General features: G+C 43.9%; 1 protein-coding gene across 1 annotated transcript in view; it reads right to left on the bottom strand.

Moving 5' to 3' along the window:
- Window positions 1-21,616, bottom strand: part of CDH17 (cadherin 17) — a 68,714-nt gene that overhangs the window by 13,640 nt on the left and 33,458 nt on the right. Inside the window, exons 10-12 of the mRNA XM_040261070.1 lie at window positions 17,580-17,656; window positions 15,041-15,232; window positions 265-509 (exon numbers count right to left, since the gene is read on the bottom strand). Coding sequence (XP_040117004.1) covers window positions 265-509; window positions 15,041-15,232; window positions 17,580-17,656 — 514 coding nt within the window. The remainder of the gene's footprint in view (window positions 1-264; window positions 510-15,040; window positions 15,233-17,579; window positions 17,657-21,616) is intronic.

Genomic DNA, 21,616 nt, shown 5'->3' with positions numbered 1-21,616 from the left:
GTAGGCAGGCTGGGCTGGAATCTGACCTGCTTCCCACTCCCGAGTCAGGATGCTCCCCGATGCCCACCAGGTGACTGGAGCCTGCCGAAACCAGGGCAGATTCACCAAGCACACTAGGACACAGCTTCAGATCCCTGGCTGCTCCTTTAGGGGAGAGCCCTCGAGTCAGGCCAGCTTCTCTGCCCACCTGCCCCCCAGCCCTTCCTCCTCCAAAGGCCATGACTACAGCACCCAGCCAAGCTTCCCAGAACGGCTCCTCTCTACCTGACGTCCAGACCTTCCGGATCCTTGGCAGTCATGTTGCCCACTTTTGTGCCTTTAGCCACAGCCTCACTGACTTTTGCTTCAAATACTTGTTGGAAAAATTGCGGGGCCTCATTCACGTCTGTCACCGTCAGTCTGAAGGTAGCAGAAGAGCTCGCATTATACTGTACACCAGGCACCAGAGGCTCAGGATTTTCTGCTTGGACTACAATATTATGAATGGCTACTGTTTCAAAATCAAGAGGCTGTACAGGGGAAAAAAGAAGGAAAATCAATTGGGGGATAATTAACTCCCTTAAAATCCGCCCCTCCCCAAGGCGCCCTAAAAAATGCTCTGACAGAGCATCAGTTCTTAATCTAGTGTCAGCAAAAACTTCCTTCTCTGGATAGTAGAGCAATGGAGAAGCTTTTGCTACAGGACTTACCAGGAGTTTGAATGTGCTAATATGTGTTCTGACTCTCCTAGAAGAGGGAATCAATACGGCACTCTTCCAATTTATTTAATCGTAGGATAATTCATTCATTCATCAGAAACTTACTGATTCTCTCAAGACAGTTCTCAGAAGTCACTGGGAAATGCTTATACAGAGATTTCCACAAGGTGTGGGGCTTCCCTGGTGGCTCAGTGGTAAAAGAATTCCACCTGCCAATGCGGGAGATGCAAGTTCAATCCCTGGGTCCAGGGGATCCCCTAGAGAAGGAAATGGGAACCCACTCCAGTATTCTTGCCTGGAGAATCCCGTGGATAGAGGAGGCTGAAGCAGCTACAGTCCATGGGCTTGCAGAGCTGGACACAACAGCAGCTAAACAGCAACCACATTGTATGGAGAATGATTTCCCAGAAACCTCAGGATTCGAATTTCAAAATAAAAGAACTTAAACTCTTGGCGGGTGGGAGAGGTTAGCATAAACTAGAGCATACCTGCTCATTTTACATCTAAAAACTGTCTCAGAAACTATAAGTACCTACCCCTCAAAATGGCCAAAACCTTACTGAAGACAACCTAGAATTTTGTGCATGAGAACTTGGCATGGTTAACATCAAACTGGGGCCCCAAACATGGCTGAACAGAAAGAAATGGAGGTTGAACTCCGTACCCTGCTAAGGTTCCTAGCAAACTGCTGTCAGTCTTAAGGGGAATTACAATGGCCATTAAGAGGAACGTTCCAATTAGACAAGAGCATTTAAGAAGTGCACTTAAAAGCAAGGAACACCTATTTTAACCGGCATGCAGAAGCCTCCAAAAGACTTCAAAATTCCAAAATAGTTTCATTGAAAATTTCATTGCAAAAGGCTGATAAAAATTTAGAGATATAAAAGGTATCCAAAAAAGACTACAGGACTGATGTAATTCCTACTGCTCCCCTCCACAGAAGTTCATTGAACCTCTAGATCACTTCTAAGTAAGATAAAATACTATAACATTAACTACTGAACATAGATTTTACCCACTTTGGTTTCCTTTTGCAGAGGAAATAAAGATATTTGGGTCTATTAGTATATATGGCTAGTGCCACATTAAAAATGTTTACTATGAGAAGGCATGTTTTTCTAAAAATTATGAAATGTATTCATAAATTTGCTAGTCTAAAGAATGCTAGGGCGACAGTTCATAATGCTTAGCAAGTGTTCACTATAAATTAAGGCTTCTAAGGGTTAAGAATTCTAACGTGTGCAAGCTCAGTCACTCATGTAACTTAATAAGAAATAATTGTGTATGTAAGCGGAGAAGGCAATGGCAGCCCACTCCAGTACTCTTGCCTGGCAAATCCCATGGACGGAGGAGCCTGGTAGGCTGCAATCCAGGGGATCGCTAGGAGTCAGACACAACTGAGCGACTTCACTTTCACTTTCACTTTTCACTTTCATGCATTGGAGAAGGAAATGGCAACCCACTCCAGTGTTCTTACCTGGAGAATTCCAGGGACGGGGGAGCCTGGTGGGCTGACGTCTCTGGGGTCGCACAGAGTCGGACACGACTGAAGCTACTTAGCAGTAGCAGTGTATGTAAAGAAAACAGGATGTATTTTTTGTTTCGGAGGTTTTTTTTTTTTTGGTTAAAAAGGGTATGAGGTGTGGCAATATATTTTGTTGAGGGAAATAAAAGTGGTTTTTTTCTAAAGTAAAGCTATTTATTTTAAAATAGGAAGGAGAAAAATTAAGGAAAAACTATGTTGAAAAGCAGAGACATTACTTTCCAACAAAGGTCCGTCTAGTCAAGGCTATGGTTTTTCCAGTGGTCATGTATTCATGTACGGATGTGAGAGTTGGACTATGAAGAAAGCTGAGCACCGAAGAATTGATGCTTTTGAACTATGGTGTTGGAGAAGACTCCTGAGAGTCCCTTGGACTGCAAGGAGATCCAACCAGTCCTTTCTGAAGGAGATCAGCCCTGGGATTTCTTTGGAAGGAATGATGCTAAAGCTGAAACTCTAGTACTTTGGCCACCTCATGCGAAGAGTTGACTCCTTGGAAAAGACTGATGCTGGGAGGGATTGAGGGCAGGAGGAGAAGGGGACGACAGAGGATGAGATGGCTGGATGGCATCACTGACTCAATGGACGTGAGTCTGAGTGAACTCCGGGAGTTGGTGATAGACAGGGAGGCCTGGCGTGCTGCGATTCATGGGATCGCAGAGTCGGACATGACTGAGAGACTGAAATGAACTGATGGACATAGAAAATAAAGAAGAATGAAAGAAAGAAAAAGAGGAAAAGAGAGGAAATCCTGTGCAGTCAAGTTAGCTAAAAAAAAAATTGTTATTACAAGAGTTTTAAAATAAGTTTAAATACTAAAATATTCTTATGTAAAGCTAAAACTTAATTTTCTTTCATCTGCTAAAAGGACAAATTTTATTAGGTCTATTAACTTAAAAGATCTACTCTTTATGAGAAATTTGAAAAGTTTTTCTTTATCTTTAAAACTATCTGTTTAGAAAGCAAAGACTGTGTTTTATCAAAATAATTTTTTGTGCTTTATATCTTTATTATCAAGTCTTTGATTATTTAAGTAAACTGAGTCATCTCAATATTAGAAAAGCAAAGTTTGGCTCAGAAGTATGTAACTTACTGCATTTGCTCTTGAAAATGTCTATTTTATTCTGTTTGAATAATTCAGTGGATAATTAAGTATTGTTTCATAATCTGTGATCCTTTTTAGTTGTGTCCAAACCTTTTGAATTTTTTGGCAGAACTTCCCAAAATCAAATTCTAAGTGAAGTCTTTTTGACCTGGAAATAACTTTGGGATTTTCCAGAGGTACTTTGGAAAAATCAGAAAAGACATTTCCTTTCTCCTTATAGAAAGAGAGATGTTACACTAATTAAGATTATTTGATATGTTAAATTACGTGGAAAACTTTGTTAAACAAGTTATACTAAGCCTTTTTTTTTTTTAATGATTTGAGTGTTCAGGCTTTTTTCTTTTTTAAAAAAATGTATTCATTTTTGGCTGGGCTGGGTCTTCATTGCACACAGGCTTTCTCTAGTTGCAACGAGCAGGGGCTACTCTCTAGTTGTGGTCCTCAGGCTTCTCACGCAAAGCATGGGCTCTAAAGTGCACGGGCTTTAGCAGTTGTTGTGCATGGTTTTAATGTGTTGTGTGGAATCTTCCCAGAGCAGGGATCGAACCCATGTCCACTGGACCACTAGGGAAGTCCAAACCTTCTTTATATTTACATAGGTATGTAAATGTTATAGAAATTATATAAAATCCCTGGAAATCTATTATTTCCTGGTATAATGTTATCAGTCATAATTCTAGTTATCTTAAACATTACTCATTGCAAGAATTACCAAATTTCCTTGTCAATTCCGTTGCAATGAATTCTTATCAGATATTTAATAATGGGCATTTTAAGGATTTTGTCATTTACAGATAGTTAATTGTTTTAGTCTGATGCTTTTGCAAAAGTGTTCCTACAAAACTATTTCATCTTCAGAGAAATCCATAAAAAGGACTCTGACAGGTATTCTAGAATATCTGATCATTTTAAAATCATAAAACTAAACTGGGTAAGAATTCCAGAATAACAGAAGAACTAGATTAAAATAGAGCCAGTATTAATTACATTGAACTAAATAAACTGAGGAAGTTGATTATAATTTGTATGACATTCTGTTCTAATACAGTGCATATTTCTTAATGTTTTGTTTTTCCAGATTTAAAAAAACGTTTTCTTTTAAGTAATCTATGACTTATAGCAATCGATAAAGCATACCTTTTCAAACAAAAATCACATTTTTTTTTCTAGGTGATCTTTCCAGAATACAGAAACTCTCAAATATATTATTTTCATGGCAATATAGGTAGTCATTCACATATGTTCAATAAGAATCTGTTCTCCTCATAATGGAACACACTTGGAAACATTGATTACATTGCTAAGGCTTGGACTGGATTGTCACATTTGAGAGAGATGTACATAGACTCAGAGGGTACTTTGGTTTGAAGGTTCCAGCATGAGCTTACATGGTCAATCTCTATTCTTGCTGTGCTTATGTAAATAATCAAGCCAAATTTAATGCAAAAAAAAAAATTTCACTGGGGTTATCCTTATAAAAATTTTTTAAAAAGCAGGAATAATTGTAGAGAGAAAAATTCTATTTGAACCTTTAGATTCCCCATGGACAGAGGAGCCTGGCAGGCTACAGTCCATGGGATCATAAAGAGTCGAACATGACTGAGTGACTAAGCACAGCACGGCACGTTAGACTCTGAGCTTCCCAGGTGGCGCTAGTGGTAAAGAACCCGACTGTCAATGCAGGAGACATAAAAGACGAGGGTTGATCCCTGTGTCAGGAAGATCCCCTGGAGGAAGGCATGACAACCCACTCCAGGACTCTTGCCTGGAGAATCCCATGCACAGAGGAGCCTGGTGAGGTACAATCCATAGGGTTGCAAAGAGTCGGACACGACTGAAGCGACTTAGCATACACACTGCTGCTGCTGCTGCTAAGTTGCTTCAGTCGTGTCCGACTCTGTGCGACCCCATAGATGGCAGCCCACCAGGCTCTCCCGTCCCTTGGATTCTCCAGGCAAGAACACTGGAGTGGGTTGCCATTTCCTTCTCCAATGCATGAAAGTGAAAAGTGAAAGTGAAGTCGCTCAGTTGTGTCTGACCCTCAGTAACCCCATGGACTGCAGCCTTCTAGGCTCCTCCATCCATGGGATTTTCTAGGCAAGAGTACTGGAGTGGGGTGCCATTGCCTTCTCCAAGCATACACACATATACCCATAAACTGGACTGGATCCTGAATTTTTCTAGTTTCCTCAAATATCTGGCTACAACTCTCCAAGCTAATGTTTCAATTGTCTCCCACCTTTCTGAATTGGAATCGGTGAGAACAAAGACTGCCCTTGAACCTCCTTGGAAGGGATCTGCCAGGCCCTCCTCGCTCCCCACATGGCAGCCAAACTTTAGAGTCTTAAACCTTAGATACACATCTCACAGCTGAAGAGGAGTCCACTGGACATCTGGTCTTATAAAAATACTGAAATCTCCAAATCAGATTGAGTAGGAAGAGAGGCAGCTGACAGTGCGGCAGATTCTCCCTTCCAGATCAACACTTCATAATTCAGCTGAACATGAAACTCTCTCTTTTTTCCCTTCCCTTTCTTTCACTCTGGCATTGGCCTGGAAAGGTAAGCCATCATCTGTGTCTCCCAGGCCGTGGCCAAGGGAGGTAGCCTCTGAAATTTAAAACAACCACGATTTGGGGCTGGGAGAAAACCTAACTGACATCTAACTTGAACAGACGTATGCAGCTAACTATCCCTACGAATGAATCCACAACAGTGCTGCCTTGATGGGAGTGACTTGTGTCCTGACATCTTTGTCTGTGATGGTTGTCATTCTCCGTATGTACCTAGACGGCTGGTACATCATCATCAGGCAATGTCTCCTAGGTTATCTAACTGCGCCCCTGAGTGTTCACAAACAAACAGAGACACCTCATTGGTTGAACTCCCTGGATTTACATCAGTGAGTTAGAAAGGAATTGTCAAGAGGTATTCATGGCTCAGGATTCCCTTTCTTTAGCCGGTCCATTCTTCTTAAGTGAAGTGAAGTGAAAGTTGCTTAGTCATGTCTGACCCTTTGAGACCCCGTGGACTATACAGTCCATGGAATTCTCTAGGCCAGAATACCGGAGTGGGTTGCCTTTCCCTTTTCCAGGGGATCTTCCCAACCCAGGGATTGAACCCAGGTCTCCCACATTGCTGGTGGATTTCTTTACCGTCTGAGGCACCAGGGAAGCCCTCCTTGGTTAAGAGTGCATGTAAACCAGAATATGATTAGCAACCTTTCCTTAATTCTTGAAAAATTCACTGTTAGAGCAATAGCTGCCCAACAAAAATCTTAAGACTTTCTGGCCAAAGTTGTTCTTGATATAAGAGAGCCCTTGATTCTCTTTCAGGTGAGCAAGGAGATGTCTATGCTGTAGCCAACACCACCTGCTGTACCTGGAGAACACTTTCGGGGCAGCGGAAATTCAGGAACATCAGATCAGTGAACAAGCCACTTGCCTTCAAAGGGAGACTCCTGCCATGGAGTCTTTCTTTGAATTATTTGCATTTGATTGGTTTGAGTCTTGGGCGCCATGGCTCGAAGGTACACTCCAAACACAAGGGTGACTCCTGCGATGGAGTAACTCCTGTGTTGGAGTCTTTCTTTGAATTATTTGCATTTGATTGGTTTGAGTCTTGGGGGCCATGGCTTGAAGGTACACTCCAAACACAAGGAATTAGGGTGACTCCTGCGATGGAGTCTTTCTTTGAATTATTTGCATTTGATTGGTTTGAGTCTTGGGGGCCATGGCTCGAAGGTACACTCCAAACACAAGAAATTATCCTGCTTGTTCGAATCAGAGTACTCTCTCTTATATGCTGCATTCTCTCAAAAGTGTTAAATACATGCTCACAATCACTCACTACCAAGTCTCACTAAGACTAAGAACATCAGAAACAGGACAGAAAGAATGACCAACTTAAAAACTCTACACCTGAAGTTGACACCTGTGAGTATCAGAGGGATTAAGTAAATAAAAAAAACAAAACCATTAGGACCTGTGAATATCACACAGAAGATCAACAGAAGAAAGCACTAAAGAGCAGTATCTGATAGTGGCATTTAATGCTTCAAGTTTTTATCACATTTCTCAGATAAGCGAGAATCTGATCAAAATGAGGAAACTGTTAAAGGGCCTCCCCGGTAGCTCATCAGTAAATCATCCACCTGCCGTGCAGGACACACAGGAGACGTGGGCTCGATCCCTGGGTCAGGAAGAACCCCTGGAGAAGGAAATGGCAACCCAGTCCCGTATTCTTGCCAGGAGAATCTCAGAGTTGGACTCTTTGGGGTTGTAAAAAGTCAGACACAACTGAGCATGCACACACTTTAAAGAAACAACAGGCCCAAAATAGAATCACTTGTGCTAAACCCCATGTCAGCAACAAAACTTAATACCTACCTTATTGCATTCTCAATCGCTGCCCCAGGAATGCAACCTTAACCAGTCAGTCTTGAATCTGGTCGGCCCTAGTAGGGTAATCCACCCCGTAGGCCCTTTTCTTCCTTTTAGGAGGGCAACTTTGTCTGAAACAAGACATTCTTTGCCAATAATTTCCTTTTTCTACTCCCATTCTACCTTTGGAAATCTTTCCTTTTCTACAGCTTGGTGGAGCTCCTTTCTATTTGCTAGGTGGAATGGCACTTGATTTATGAATTATTTAATAAAGCCAATTTGATCCTTAAATTTACTCCATTGAATTTTTGTTGTTTGTGCATACATGAATTTTTTCATCAGGAGAGGTTATGTAGCTTTTGTCAGAATCTCAAAGGTACCCATGACCTCAAAAAGATGAAGGAACCAGAGAAACGCTCAAAAAGCACATTATAGATTCTGGGAACTGCTCGGTTTTATTCACTCTTCCAGGCCTGGAGGACCCAAGATCTCTTGGGGAGCTGTCAGTTCTTTAACTTTAGTTTATATCAGTTTCTCATCAGATGGTATTTTCCTTTCATAGAGGAAAAGCTGACACATGACTGCATTAGCTCAGCCTGCTCTTCCCTCAACATTTGAAAAAATTCTCCCCATTAGTCGAAAATTGGCTCAGTGCTGTTCTCTGCGTACCATCTTCCCCAAATCCCACTCTGTATCCCCAAATAGATGAGCACCATGCCTTCTGTAATCTTATAGTATGTAACTCAGGATCCTAATTGTTTGCTTCTCTATTCCAGGTGCTTATTGACCATGAGCTCTCTGAGAAGAGGAACTGTATTATACTCTTTGCTTCTCATCACTTCCCTGACAAACAGTGTGCATTGTGTATCCATTAGGAAATACAAAAATGAGAAGGTCTTGGTCCTTCTCAAGCCCTTGCAGGCTCCAGTGGGAAAGAGATTCTGGAGAAAATCTTCACCCTCTAGAAACCCTCTCCTCCATGAACACACAAACACACACAACATCACAGCCCAACTGCTAGTTCAAAAGGAAGTAAGAGAAAATTTCCTCATATGAAAGAGAAAGAATTATGTGTAAAGACTCAAGGTCATCTGAGAATCAGTTAGCTCTTGTTAAAATGCAGGATATAAAATTTTGTAATCCAGCTGAGATGTAAAAAGAGGTTTTTCATAGAAATAAGCATCCAGTGCCTACAAAGTCGGAGAAGGCAATGGCAACCCACTCCAGTACTCTTGCCTGGAAAATCTCATGGATGGAGGAGCCTGGTTGGCTTCAGTCCATGGGGTCACTAGGAGTCGGACATGACTGAGCCACTTCCCTTTCACTTTTCACTTTCATGCATTGGAGAAGAGAATGGCAACCCACTCCAGTGTTCTTGCCTGAAGAATCCCAGGGACGCGGGAGCCTGGTGGGCTGCCGTCTATGGGGTCACACAGAGTCAGACATGACTGAAGTGACTTAGCAGCAGCAGCAGCCTACAAGGTATGACCCCATGATGACCTCTTGGTCACGACCTCAGGCTGGAGTAGGGCTCCCCACCCAGGGGAGTTGGGAAGAGATGTGTGCACTCTGGAGCGTCTGACTCCCAGGATCTACCCATCATCTCAGGGGAGGAGGGCAGGGCCGTCAAACTAAGTCTGGTAGATGGAGCAGGAAGCCAGCAGCCCCCAGAGCAAGCCCGCCATGTGGACCAAGGACGCGGCAATCTGTTCCTTGTGGGTCCGGCCAAGACCAGGCTCAGACAAGCAGCACAGCACTCTGTGGGCTCGGGCAGAGGACGCACACTCTATCCTTACATCAAACAGGTCCTAAGTCCCCTCCCTGGCTTTCTGATCCTTTCACGAGGCCACCAGAGGTGAGGGATACAGAAACGAAATGGTGTCCCTGCAAAGGAGGAGCAGCAAGAGTTAGCAGGACAAAACGTGTGACCTGAGAGAAGAGAGAGGTGATGGAGAAGACGGTACATGTCAAGCTCAGAAACTGGGACTTGATCCCTGATGAGCAGAGAGAGGCGGTGAGCGCAAGACTGACAAGGTGGGATTGGTGTTGGAGGAAGTTAACTCTGGGAGCCACTAGGGGAGGGGTGGATTGGAGCCCATCTGACCTAGGCAGGGAGGCCTGTTAGGAGAGGGTGTCAGTGTTCCTTCAACCCTTACTGAATGGAAGTAACAGCTTGCCCTCAGTCAGTCTGCTTAGCTTTCACACCAGGAAAACATACAGAACCACATTTTCCAGGAATAAAATTAGAAATGGAAGATACTAAAATTAGCAAGTGATAACCAGCAGAGTTTAATCAAGAACAAGCTTTGTCAAACCACGTGCCCTGTCTTTCATGACATGGGGCTATGCTTGCAGAGTCAAGTCAAGAGACCCTCACGACCTTACTCATCAGGTAGGCAGAAAACACCCACTTATGCCACAATCCCTCTTCCGTACACGACTGCTTGAAAGGTCAACCTCGTGATTTAGATTCAACCTGGAAGCAGAGATAAAGTGCTGAAGGAAAGGAGCTGAGACCGGGGACATTTAACATTTTCATCAATAATCAGTGAAGAGAAAAAAATGCACATTAGTTTTCCACATGATACTCTAGCTGCTTAAAAATACATCATGTACAGAGAATTCAAAAGGACCAGCCATAATGAAGAAGTGACAAAACTTGTATCAAAAAATAAAAATTAAATCCAAAACAAACCTCTGACTTTCAATTTCAGGAGAGTTGATGAGTCTGGCAGGGCTCAGAGAAATAGCCTTCCTGGCTCCTGATACCTGCTTGGTCTCAAGAATGTGTTGATCTATCACACAATAGGTCAGAGCTCAGGGTGGCGGTAAAGACAGGGAGGACAGCATAAATAAATAAAACGTGTTTATTCCCAAGCATCACTTGGGGCATATGAATTAATAGAAAAAGTATATCTTGGTGTTTTCCTCTGGTTCCTGACACTGAGCTCCTAAATCCCTTGCAATTTCCTGGGTGATAGGAGTGACTTTCGTTCTAATGAGGTGACTCTTTGTGGCTCCTGGTAACCAGGATGGGGACTGGTTACCAGACCAAGACCAAGCCACGGTTAGAAGCTGGGGATTTTCAGCACAACCCCTCCCACTTCCCAGGAAGGGGAGAGGTGCTGGAGACTGAGTTCATGATCAATCATGTCTACATGATGAAGCCTCAATAAACATCCCCAGAGTAAGGCATTCAGAGAGCTTCTGGGTTAGTGAGCACATCCACGAGCTGGGGAAGTGACACACAGCTCAATTGCATGAGACAGAAGCTTCTGCTCTTGGGGCCCTCCCAGGCCTCACCCCATGGATCTCTTCATCTGGCCGCTCAACTGGGTCCTTCATCATATCCTTTATTACGTGATACACTGGAAAATACGTTTCTGTGCTCTCTGTGAGCTGCTCTAGCAAATGTTGGAACCCAAGGAGGGAGTCAGGAACCTCTGATGTACAGCCAGTCAGTCAGAAGAACAGGCAACAACCTGGCACTTGCTGGTGGCTTCTGAAGTGGAGTGGGACTGACCCTTAACTTGAGGGGGTCAGATGCTGTCTCCTGACAGATAAGTGTCAGAATTGAGTTACATCGTAGGACACCAGGCTGGCGTTGGAGAATTGATAGGTGTGTGGAAAGCCCACACACCTGGTATCCACCCTGAAGTGCAGTGATTATTCAAGAGTAGAGGAGAAAGCCTTTGCAGGGCACTTGCTAAAACGACTGATTTCCAGGCCCTCCCCCAGAAAGCCTGAGTCAGCTGTCCCCAGCGGGCACCGTTTGACTCTGGGATTGGGCAAGTTTGGCCCCCTTGTCAAGAATAGAAAACGTCTCATCTGTCTACAGCCAGAGTCCTAGCTTCTGCCCTCACCTGAGTTAATTAGAATTAAGATAATGCTGAACATTTATGAAGTTGGCTACCACCTGCTAGGGGCTGTCTTAAGAGCTATGTGTGTATTTTTGCACTGAATCCTCCAGGATCCTCATCAAGAAGGTTCTACCAATTTAGGTTTTCAGATCAGAAAACTGAGGTCTGAGATGTTACAACATTTGTGTCAAGGTCGCAGAGCTAGTACATGGTAATGCCAGGCCCCCATAGCAGTCCTTTCCTGAAAGGAGTCAGAAGCCAGGGGTCAAGTTCCCAGCTCCTTCATCCAGTAGAGGGGCTGACTGTAACCTGTGAGCCTGAAGCTCAGCTGGATGATGGGACTGTTTCTGCCTCCCTCAGGGTCAGTGTGAGAAGCGAAGGAGTATGTGCAGAAGTGCTTCATGAAGCGAAAGGGGCTTCAGGTGTGGAGTGCGCTCCTCGGTGAATTTTACTGGTTGCCATTTGCACATTTAGGGCTTCCCTCATAGCTCAGTTGGTAAAGAATCCGCCTGCAATGCAGGAGACCCCTGTTCGGTTCCTGGGTCCGGAAGATCCCCTGGCGAAGGGAGAGGCTACCCACTCCAGTATTCTTGGGCTTCCCTTGTGGCTCAGCTGGTGAAGAATCTGCCTGCAATGGGGGAGACCTGGGTTCGATCCCTGGGTTGGGAAGACCCCCTGGAGAAGGGAAAGGCTACCCACTCCAGTATTCTGGCCTGGAGAATTCCATGGACTGTATAGTCCATGGGGTCGCAAAGAGTCGGACTTGACTGAACAACTTTCACTTTCGTTTGCACATTTAACTCAGGTGAACAGGTGCTGATAGGATCGTGAGTTTACATTGGGATTTAATTTTTTTTTTTTAATGACCAATACAATGGTTCTGAAGCAATGGAAGGCTTAATGAGGAGGGATTTAGAAGTAAGGTTAACTAATCTCTGCATGAGAAACTACATGCGTGCGTGCTCAGTCGCTTCTGTCGTGTCTGACTCTTTGTGACCCTGTGGACGTGTAGCCCACCAGGCTCCCCTGTCCATGGGATTCTCCAGGCAAGAGTGCTGGAGTGGGAGGCCATATCCTCCTCTAGGGGATCTTCCCGACCCAGGAATCGAACCCATGCCTCCTGTATCTCCTGCATTGCAGGCAGATTCTTTACCACTGAGCCACCAGAGAAACCACATAATAGAGGCTAAGTTTAAAAACCTGAAAACTGCATGAACGCACCTGTCATGGTGAGGACACGCATCCTAGGGGCAGTTGGCTGACATCAATGTATCCTGGTCAAGGATACACACCTCTGGGCCGGCTGGCACTTAGCATTTGAAAGATCCCAATCAGAGCCACACCCCAGAAGCAGCTGCTACAGGCTCTGAGCTAGCACTGTCTCAAGCTACACTAAAAGGTTTGTTAATTACCAAAGTGATCTTGCAAAGAGGTTTTTGTGATATCAGTGGTATTCAAGACAGGCAATTTGGTAGAAAGATACATTCTTGAAGACAAATGTAGCATCTGGCTAGTCCAGCAGCTTATACCCTTCAGAGTTCCAGGACTCCACTTCTGTTCTATCTTCACCTTTTCTGCAGACAGTCAGATGAATCCTGTCACTAGACTACTGTGATTACAGTGATTACAGTGCCTGAGGGACAGAGAGCCAGGCCAGCACAAACCTAAAGCCTAAAGCACAAGTTGAATGCTGGTTTTCAAACCTGCTTGTTATTAATTGCACATGGGACAGAATTCAACTATGTATTCAGGCAACCAAGATTTATTGAACCTCCACTATGTGCAAATATTCTGGACACTTGGCATATAACCACAAACAAAATAAGGATGCGACCAAGATTTTGGCCAGAGGCCCGCTGTACTGGAACACACCCCCTCATGTCAAGGAAGGTGTGGGAAGAAAATTAGAGCCTTCACCTACTGCTGATCATCAAGGTTACCAACTTTTCCCTATAGATGCCCGCTAGCCACAGATGGTCAAATTAACTTACATTAGTTCACAACAAGCCACCATGAAAAGTTACCGACATTCATACTGAGATGGACAGGCCTTTATCCTCTCTTAGACACCTAGAGGGTGCTGGTCCTGGGGAAGGATGGAAGCTCTCTGCCCCCGCCTCCTGCCACAGGACCAGGCCTGCCTGGACCACCCATTGCAAACTCAGGGCCCTGGCCTTTCCTTCTGGGTTCTTTGTGTCCATGTAGGCAGCCATGAATAGAGGGGGAAGATGTAACGGCAAAGGTCAGACTCAAACAAAATACTACTGCTTAAATAGGTCCACACACAAACCTTGCAGCTGAAACCCAGTGAGGCCCTTTGTCAGAGGTGGGGTGTGTGGTCAGAACGGTACCAGAATTCTGAGATTCTGCTCCAGGGTTTCCTTCAGCACCAGCACTTTTTTCCCCCCATGCTTCTATCCATTTTCTGTAAAATTATTTTCTTTTGTCTTCATTATCAATTTCTACCTTTATTCTGGGTCAAAACTTTCCTTCAGAGCTTTCTGATGCAGCCTCCCACACACTGTACTACAGACTCTCCGCATTCAGCCATGTCTGCAGAGTCTCTATCGCTGTAACTCTGATCTCTTTTCATTCTAAAGATATTGGACGACACTGACTGCCACTTCCTGTTGAATCATCTGATACACAGTTTACATGCATAAATGAGGCAGCCAGGGAGGAAAGGGCCAAACTGCAGGTGTATACGGTAGGGGATAGGAGTGGATTGAGCCAAGAATGGGAAGACCCTCTATAAAAAAGCAAGTATCACGGTAATCGAGATTTTGGCTTGCAGACTACCCAGTCCTTACAAAGGGAGAGACAAAGCAAGAGCCAGTGGACTTAGCAGCACCGTGAAAGATGAATGTAAGGAGTGGGCAGGGAAGAAGGTATGAGAGAATAAATTTATTATAACTTGCCTATTAAAGGAGACCTACCAATCTCCAGTCATTATTAAAAAGAGGAACCTATGGCTGGTCCACTAGAATAAACAGCCTGCCTCCTAAAAGGTTCACGGGATTCATCTAGTCTAATATCCCACACTTGCAAAGGGAAAAATAAAGCCCTGAGCATCACCTTGCCCAAGATTTATTAAATAAAAATAAAGAATGCCTGGTTAAATTGGAATTTCAGATAAACAGTAAATGATTTTTTAGTAAAAGCATGTCCCAATTATTGCATGGGACATACTAATACTAAAAATGATTCATTCTATAATTTTTATGAAAATCCTACCTCCCTCTGCAAAGGTTACTTGCTCAGCTAGTGACAGACTCAAAGCAAGACTCCTGGCCTCTGTCTTTCACGAGGACAGGAATGACTGAGGGGGTTCCAGGAGTCCATCACGTGCCTGAGAGGTCACCGCCAATTCATCAACTCTGCTTATAGGTCCTTGAATGGTCCTAAGGAAACTAATCTATGAAAAAGACAAATTCCATTCAATGGGTACTTTACCTTTTTAAGCTTGACGTATCCCGTATTGGTTTGGGGATCTGTTTCAATCTCCAAACGTCCCTCACTGTCTCCCTGTGTAATTCGATACAGGATTTTAGAACTCCCAGTATGCGGCTCATCAATGTCTGTGGCCTGGATGGTTAGGATGACAGATCCCACAGCTGTATCTTCAGGGAAAGTTAGGTTTCCATACTAAGAAAGAAATAGGAGAAGGAAACAATGAGGATGTCCACTGTCATCAAGCACAATTATCAACGAGCAAACTTGCCTCTGGTTTCAGAATGGACACAAGTCACAGTTTACATCAATACTTACCAAGCATGCTTTTCCCATTGATGAGTAGGTTGCAGTTGCTTTTGACATCAGTCACACTTGTAGACTGATATCCCTTATACCAAGAAACAGTGTCTCAGAGAGCGACTGATCGGATTCTAAAACAGATTCTCCCACTCACAGCCAATATATTTAATACTGGGACTATCATTATAGTTATTAGTAATGAGACAGATAAATAGCCCCTATGTGTCGAGTACCTACAATGTGACAGGCACTTTACATATATCATTTTAATTAATTCTTAATCAATCAGAGAATCCTGAACTTTGGAGTCAAATGGCCTCAGTATGAATCCTAGGCTCACCAGTTATTACCTGGGTGAATTGAAATAAGTTACCTGATTGTTTAAAGTCTCAGGTTCATCCTCTGTCCATTGGACATAATAAAAATGGAAGCTATTTTATGTTTTCTGTTTGAATTTACAGAGATAATACATATAAAACCTCTGAATGCCTAGCACATAATAAGTGCTCAAAAAAGGTAAGCATCAAGACAAAATGCCCTACTGAATAGCTGTGTTATCACTTCCATTTGACAGAGAAGCAAAAGATTGGAGAGGTAAAACCCACTGGAGACCACACAGCTAGTTGGTCACAGAACTGGGGTTCAAATCCATGCTTGTCCACCTCCAAAGCAGGTGCTGTTAATCTCTCACTCCTCCACTGAGAATCCCCCAGGTCATGTCCCTTGGCATCGCGAACATGAAGATGATAACAGGCAGGGACCAGGAGTGGACCACGGCAGCGAAAGAAGTGGACTCCTACTTTCGAGAGCCCCGTTTGCCTTTCCAAACTCTGAGATTCCTAAAGCAGAACTCTTGTCCTCAGTCTAAAAGCACTGTATAGATGTAATGCGAGACTATAACACACTGAAAAGATCAAATACCCAAGAGAATGGAGACAGAGAAGAGACAGGCTCTTCATCTCATGCTCACTTAACCTCAGTGCCTGCTACACAAAGTATATTGTCATACCTTTTACCTCTGCAAACCCTCCTGTAAGTCAATTCCCTTTCTTTGTCACAGCTTTATCTTTATTTTGATTTATGAACATCATCACAAGGCTTGGGGCTGCCTCATCACTGACTTCAAACATAACAACCTAGTCAAAACAGCTTCTCTCTCCTCCAAAATAAATAAACAGAGGCATCCATTTTAAGGGAAGCAATGATAAAATTACTGCCAAGTTCAAAGCCCACATTAATAATAAATTAGCTTGAATTCTTCTTGATATAGTCAACTGATCTTCTTTCTCCTGCTCTTTCTGCCCAGTTCTTCGCATTTTTGCAAGTGTCCTGAGCACATTCTTCTGGCATAAACCAGAGGCTGGCTTTTTCTTCGCCCTTGTTGTTGTTATTCAGTTGCTCAGTCGTGTACGACTCTTTGCAACCCCATCGACTGCATGCAGCACCCCAGGCCTTCCCGTCCTTCACCATCTCCCAGAGTTTGCATTGAGTCGGTGATGCCATCCAACCATCTCATCCTCTGTCATCCCCTTCTCCTCCTGTCTTCAATCTTTCCCAACATCAGGGTCTTTTCCAATGAATTGACTCTTTGCATCAGGTGGCCAAAGTATTGGAGCTTCAGCTTCAGCACCAGTCCTTCCAATGAATATTCAGGGTTGATTTCTTTTAGGATTGACTGATTGGATCTCCTTGCAGTCCAAGGGACACTTAAGAGTCTTCTTCAGCACCAGAGTTTGAAGGCATCAATTCTTTGGTGCTTCAGCCTTCGGATACTCTCACATCTGTATATGACTACTGGATTCTTATTCAGTTAATGCAAGGTGAGTTTAAATTGCCAATATTTTGCCAGATTTTAAATTTTGACAAAGAATTCTTGTTTGAGAACCTAGCAATAATCTATTTATTGTCCTATACTCACAAAATATATAAAGGCAAACTGGAAGCAGCTACTCAATTTGTCTCAATTTGACAAAGACTGTGCTTGCAGCTTTCAAGCAGTCCTTGAAATAAATGACCTTTTGGCAAAAGTTTATAAACAGATGCTCGCAGATACTGTAACAGTGAACATTACTGTTCCCAGAAGGTTTCCACTGAAGACTATGCCTGAGTTTACTACCAGAGCATTAGCTAAGATATTAAATCTGGCATTATCCCTAACTACCGTTTGTGTCTTTATCCCAGAAGTAGGGGTCAGGTAATATAAACAATGTAAAGCAAAAACAAGGCAACAACTACTCACGTCTGACTTTTCAAAGATGGGGATCTGATCATTGATGTCAATAACGTTGATTTGCACAAAGCAGAGGGTCTTGAAGTCTGAAAATCAAAAGCACATCACAAAAATTTTCACTGAAAATCATGCGTTAGGATCAGAAATCTGCAAGAAAAACAATTGGCAAGTGCAGTGACAGCCATGCCACAATTTGACTATTGGCCTGCGATGTGCGTAGCAAGGAGTCTCTCTGTGTCCCACCAACACCCACGTGTGGGTCACCAAGGTGGGGCGGAGGAAAGCCCTGGGAGAGGCTCTTCTGGGCTTCCCGCTCCATCCACCTGCCTCCTCCTCGGTAAAAGCTTGTTCCTGAGCCAGGCTTCCTGGGAGGCAGCCTCTGTTTTCTGGCTCGTGAAACTTATGTAGCCTTCAAAGCCCAGTGCAAAACTGTCCTTCTAGAAAGTTTCTTTGAGCATCCCAGAAGGTTGTCTTTCCTTCTCTGAACACGTCCGGCTCTCACTGTCCTGTATCTCTTCTGCCCCCATAAAAGGAAGGCCCAACTGAGGGAGGCAAGGTACAATGGTGTGTCTGTGTAAAAAGTCGCTTCAGTCATGTCCGACTCTGCGACCTTTTGGACTATAGCCTGCCAGGCTCCTCTGTCCATGAGATTTCCCAGGCAAGAGGACTGGAGTGGATTGCCATGCCCTCCTCCAGGGGAATCTTCCTGATCCAGTATTTTACCCACGTCTCTTACATATCCTCTATTAGCAAGCAGGTTCTTTACCCCTAGCACAACCTGGGAAGCCCACGATACAATTAGCCCTCTTCCAAGGGCATGCCTACCCAGAGGCAGCTCACAGAATCCTGGTAAGTGGCTCTGAGGGGTGGGTTTGACAATTCAGAGACCTAGTTAGAGACAGCAGTTTAACTTGGATCCAAGGTGAGCATGGAGTACCGGTAGAGATGGGATCCGCAGAAAAACAGCCACATGAAGACCAACAGGGTGGGATCTTTTGTTGAGGTTTCCATTATTCCAACCATGAAGCCTACATTATACAATGACTAAGACTTTGGGCTCTGCAACCCCCACTGAAATTCTTTCTCTGCTACATATCAGACGGGTAAGAGGTTGGTTATGTTACTTGAACTCAGTGTGAGGTAGTCAGTTTGTAAAATGTAGATAGCAACAAAATCAAGGTTCTCATCCTAACAGACACGGCCGGCACGCTCTGTGTATCAGGTGCGGTATCAAGGGCTTTGCTCACGTGACTCATTTCATCTTCACTCTTCACTCTGATGTAGCTACTATTGTCACTTTCACTTAGATCACAGCCGAGGAAGCCAAGGGTAACTTGGCCACAGTTCTGCAGCTGGCTGGTGGTCGAGCCAGATTCCGAATCCACGAGCCCCCCAGTCCTCTCCGTCTGCTCCCCGCCCTTCACCCCGCTCTGTGCCCTGGGGCTGACCTTAGGAGCAGCATCACTGGGCATCCTGGCCCTCTGGGTAGCAGTCGAGCTCTACCAGGGGGAGCACTGGCAGGAGGTCTGAGGAAGGGCAGGAGCGCGGAGTCAGAGTCTGGCTCCCACTGCCAGCAGCTTCCTCTAGAATCACGGCCCCAGGCCCAGGGCCTGCTCCTTCAGGGAAGGGCCCTTCCCTTGCCCCTTCTCCCCTTGGGATAAGAATGACTCCATTGTGCTTCACACCTCCTGCTGGCTTCCCATAATCCCTACCCATAGCTTTACAGAGAATCCCTTCTTTACTCTCTTTTTGGTTACTTCTTTTTTTTTTTTTAATTTATTTATTTATTTTTAATTTTTACTTTACAATTCTGTATTGGTTTTGGCATAGATTGACATGAATCCACCACAGGTGTACATGCGTTCCCAAACATGAGCCCCCCTCCCGCCCCCCTCCCCACAACATCTCTCTGAGTCATCCCCGCGCGTCAGCCCCAAGCGTGTCATATCCTGCATCAGACATAGACTGGCATTTCGATTCTTACATGATATTATACATGTTTCAATGCCATTCTCCCAAATCATCACACCCTCTCCCTCTCCCTCTGAGTCCAAAAGTCCGCTATACACATCTGTGTCTTTTGAAGAGGGCTTTCTTTTCCTGGGATGCTGACAAACATACTCAGGCTGCCGAGCTCCAGAGCTTGCTCTCAACACACCAGACACAAGGCCAGGCATGTAACCTAATAATAACCATCTTATAAATAAGTGGATGCTAATTAAAGCTGGGTCCAGCCCCCAGGACATTTGTAGACAGCAAGAATGGCTGGAGATGTGGAGCGGTCCCAGGGCCTGAACTCACCACTTGCCTGTTCCACGTAAGCCTCATTTGGACCAGCAGTGAGCCTCGTGGTTTTATGTAAATAAAATCACTTCCCTGAATTTATGTAAAACTATGCTAATTATAGCCTACTGACTAATTTTCTGTAGTATACTATTGGATGTTTAATTCCATCAACGCACATACACACATATATTTACATATAAATAAATTGCATAATCTGGTCCATATAGTCTATAGATGTATTCATGCATATAGACAATTTGTTATCTGATTTCCACTTTATGCTCTTATGGCATTAAACTGCTTTGGGTCTCCATGCATTTGCACATGGACTTTCTTCTCCTGTATAAGCCTTTACACTGTTTTGTAACTTGTCATATTCATCCATCGAAAGTGGGATTAATGACACCTCTTCCAGAAAGCCCTATCAGGTCTCTCTCCCTCTCCACTGAGTCACTCATTGCTTTCATGGGCTACCTTGTACATATTCCTTATAATTTATTTATTCACTTGTCCATCTCCTCTACCAAAAAGTGCTCCTTGATGACAGACACCAGCTCTTATTTATTTGTGTGTTCCCAGTACCTTGAATGGTGCCTCAATCAAGATAAAAGCTCAGTAACCACTGGAAGAATGGCTGGCTAATGGTGTGAAATTGTCAGCTCATCACAGACAGGGATAATTTATTATACCCAATTTCATTGTACCTCTTAGCACAATGCTAAGCATTATGTTAGGCCCTCGATATTTGCCAAATTACTATCCCTCAGACTTTCTGCTTTGGGGGCCTGGTAAATCCCAGTATTCTCAGTTCTCTTTAGTATCTCAACATCTGGATAAAGAAAAAAAATATGAAGCACAGTGTGAAATGATGCTCTTCACTACAGCATACCTATATAATCTTTATTTCCTAGCATAATAATTACTGAACTACTTGGTTATTTAAGACTCAAGACCAGTTAACTCAAAGAAAGATTCTTAACTTAAAAGTATTAATGACCCTAAAATAGGCCTGTCTCTGAGGTCGAGTATGTTTGTGTGTCTGTGCAATTTATCTGAGAACGTATGCATTTGTTTAGGAATTCATAGTTTCCATCAGACTCTCAAAGGGTCTCATGACTTAGCAAAGATTAATAACCACTTGCTTTGAAATTGCATAAAGTATAACGATGAATGTTTCCTGATATTGTCAAATGGCCAATTAGAAGCTAATAGGAGAAAAAGCTTTCCAAAAGTTCCTTCACTGTCATACAGTAGAAGCCTTTGAGTCTGAAAGGGAGACTTGAGAAATACAACTAACTTTCTTGTTTGTGGTCACGGTGGCCATGACAACGAGGCTTGCCAACAACTTCTAACAACAGGGATCTTAACTGACAATGTGCTGCCGGGCTCTGAAACCCATCACTCTGCGTGCACCAAGACCTTGCTTCCCATTGGCTGCCCCAGCAGTGCCTGAACAAGGCAGGCAGGCTAAGGTAGGCCTGCTTTTGGAGACCACAGACTCCTTCTACAGCCAGCCTTGGACCTCCAATGACCTTGCCGAACTTCCCTTTGACCGGGAGTTTCCCCAGCACTTTCCTTCCTTCCCTCCTTCACTCAGGGTCAGGCTTGTATTGAGGTCTGATGGCTCTTCCACCCTTCTCTGTATCCCTTTCCATTTTTTCTCATAGGCAGTTCCTCTAATAAAATCCTTATATATTTAATCCCCTCTTGGGCATCTGCTTCTCAGGAGACAAACATAATCACATTTTCTGAGCTGCAAC

This window comes from Oryx dammah, unplaced genomic scaffold (assembly GCF_014754425.2).
Source record: "Oryx dammah isolate SB20612 unplaced genomic scaffold, SCBI_Odam_1.1 HiC_scaffold_19, whole genome shotgun sequence".
In the NCBI taxonomy this organism is placed as follows: Eukaryota; Metazoa; Chordata; class Mammalia; order Artiodactyla; family Bovidae; genus Oryx; species Oryx dammah.
The sequence above is the reverse complement of the archived record's forward strand: the minus strand, read 5'-3'. Positions and strand labels throughout refer to the sequence as shown.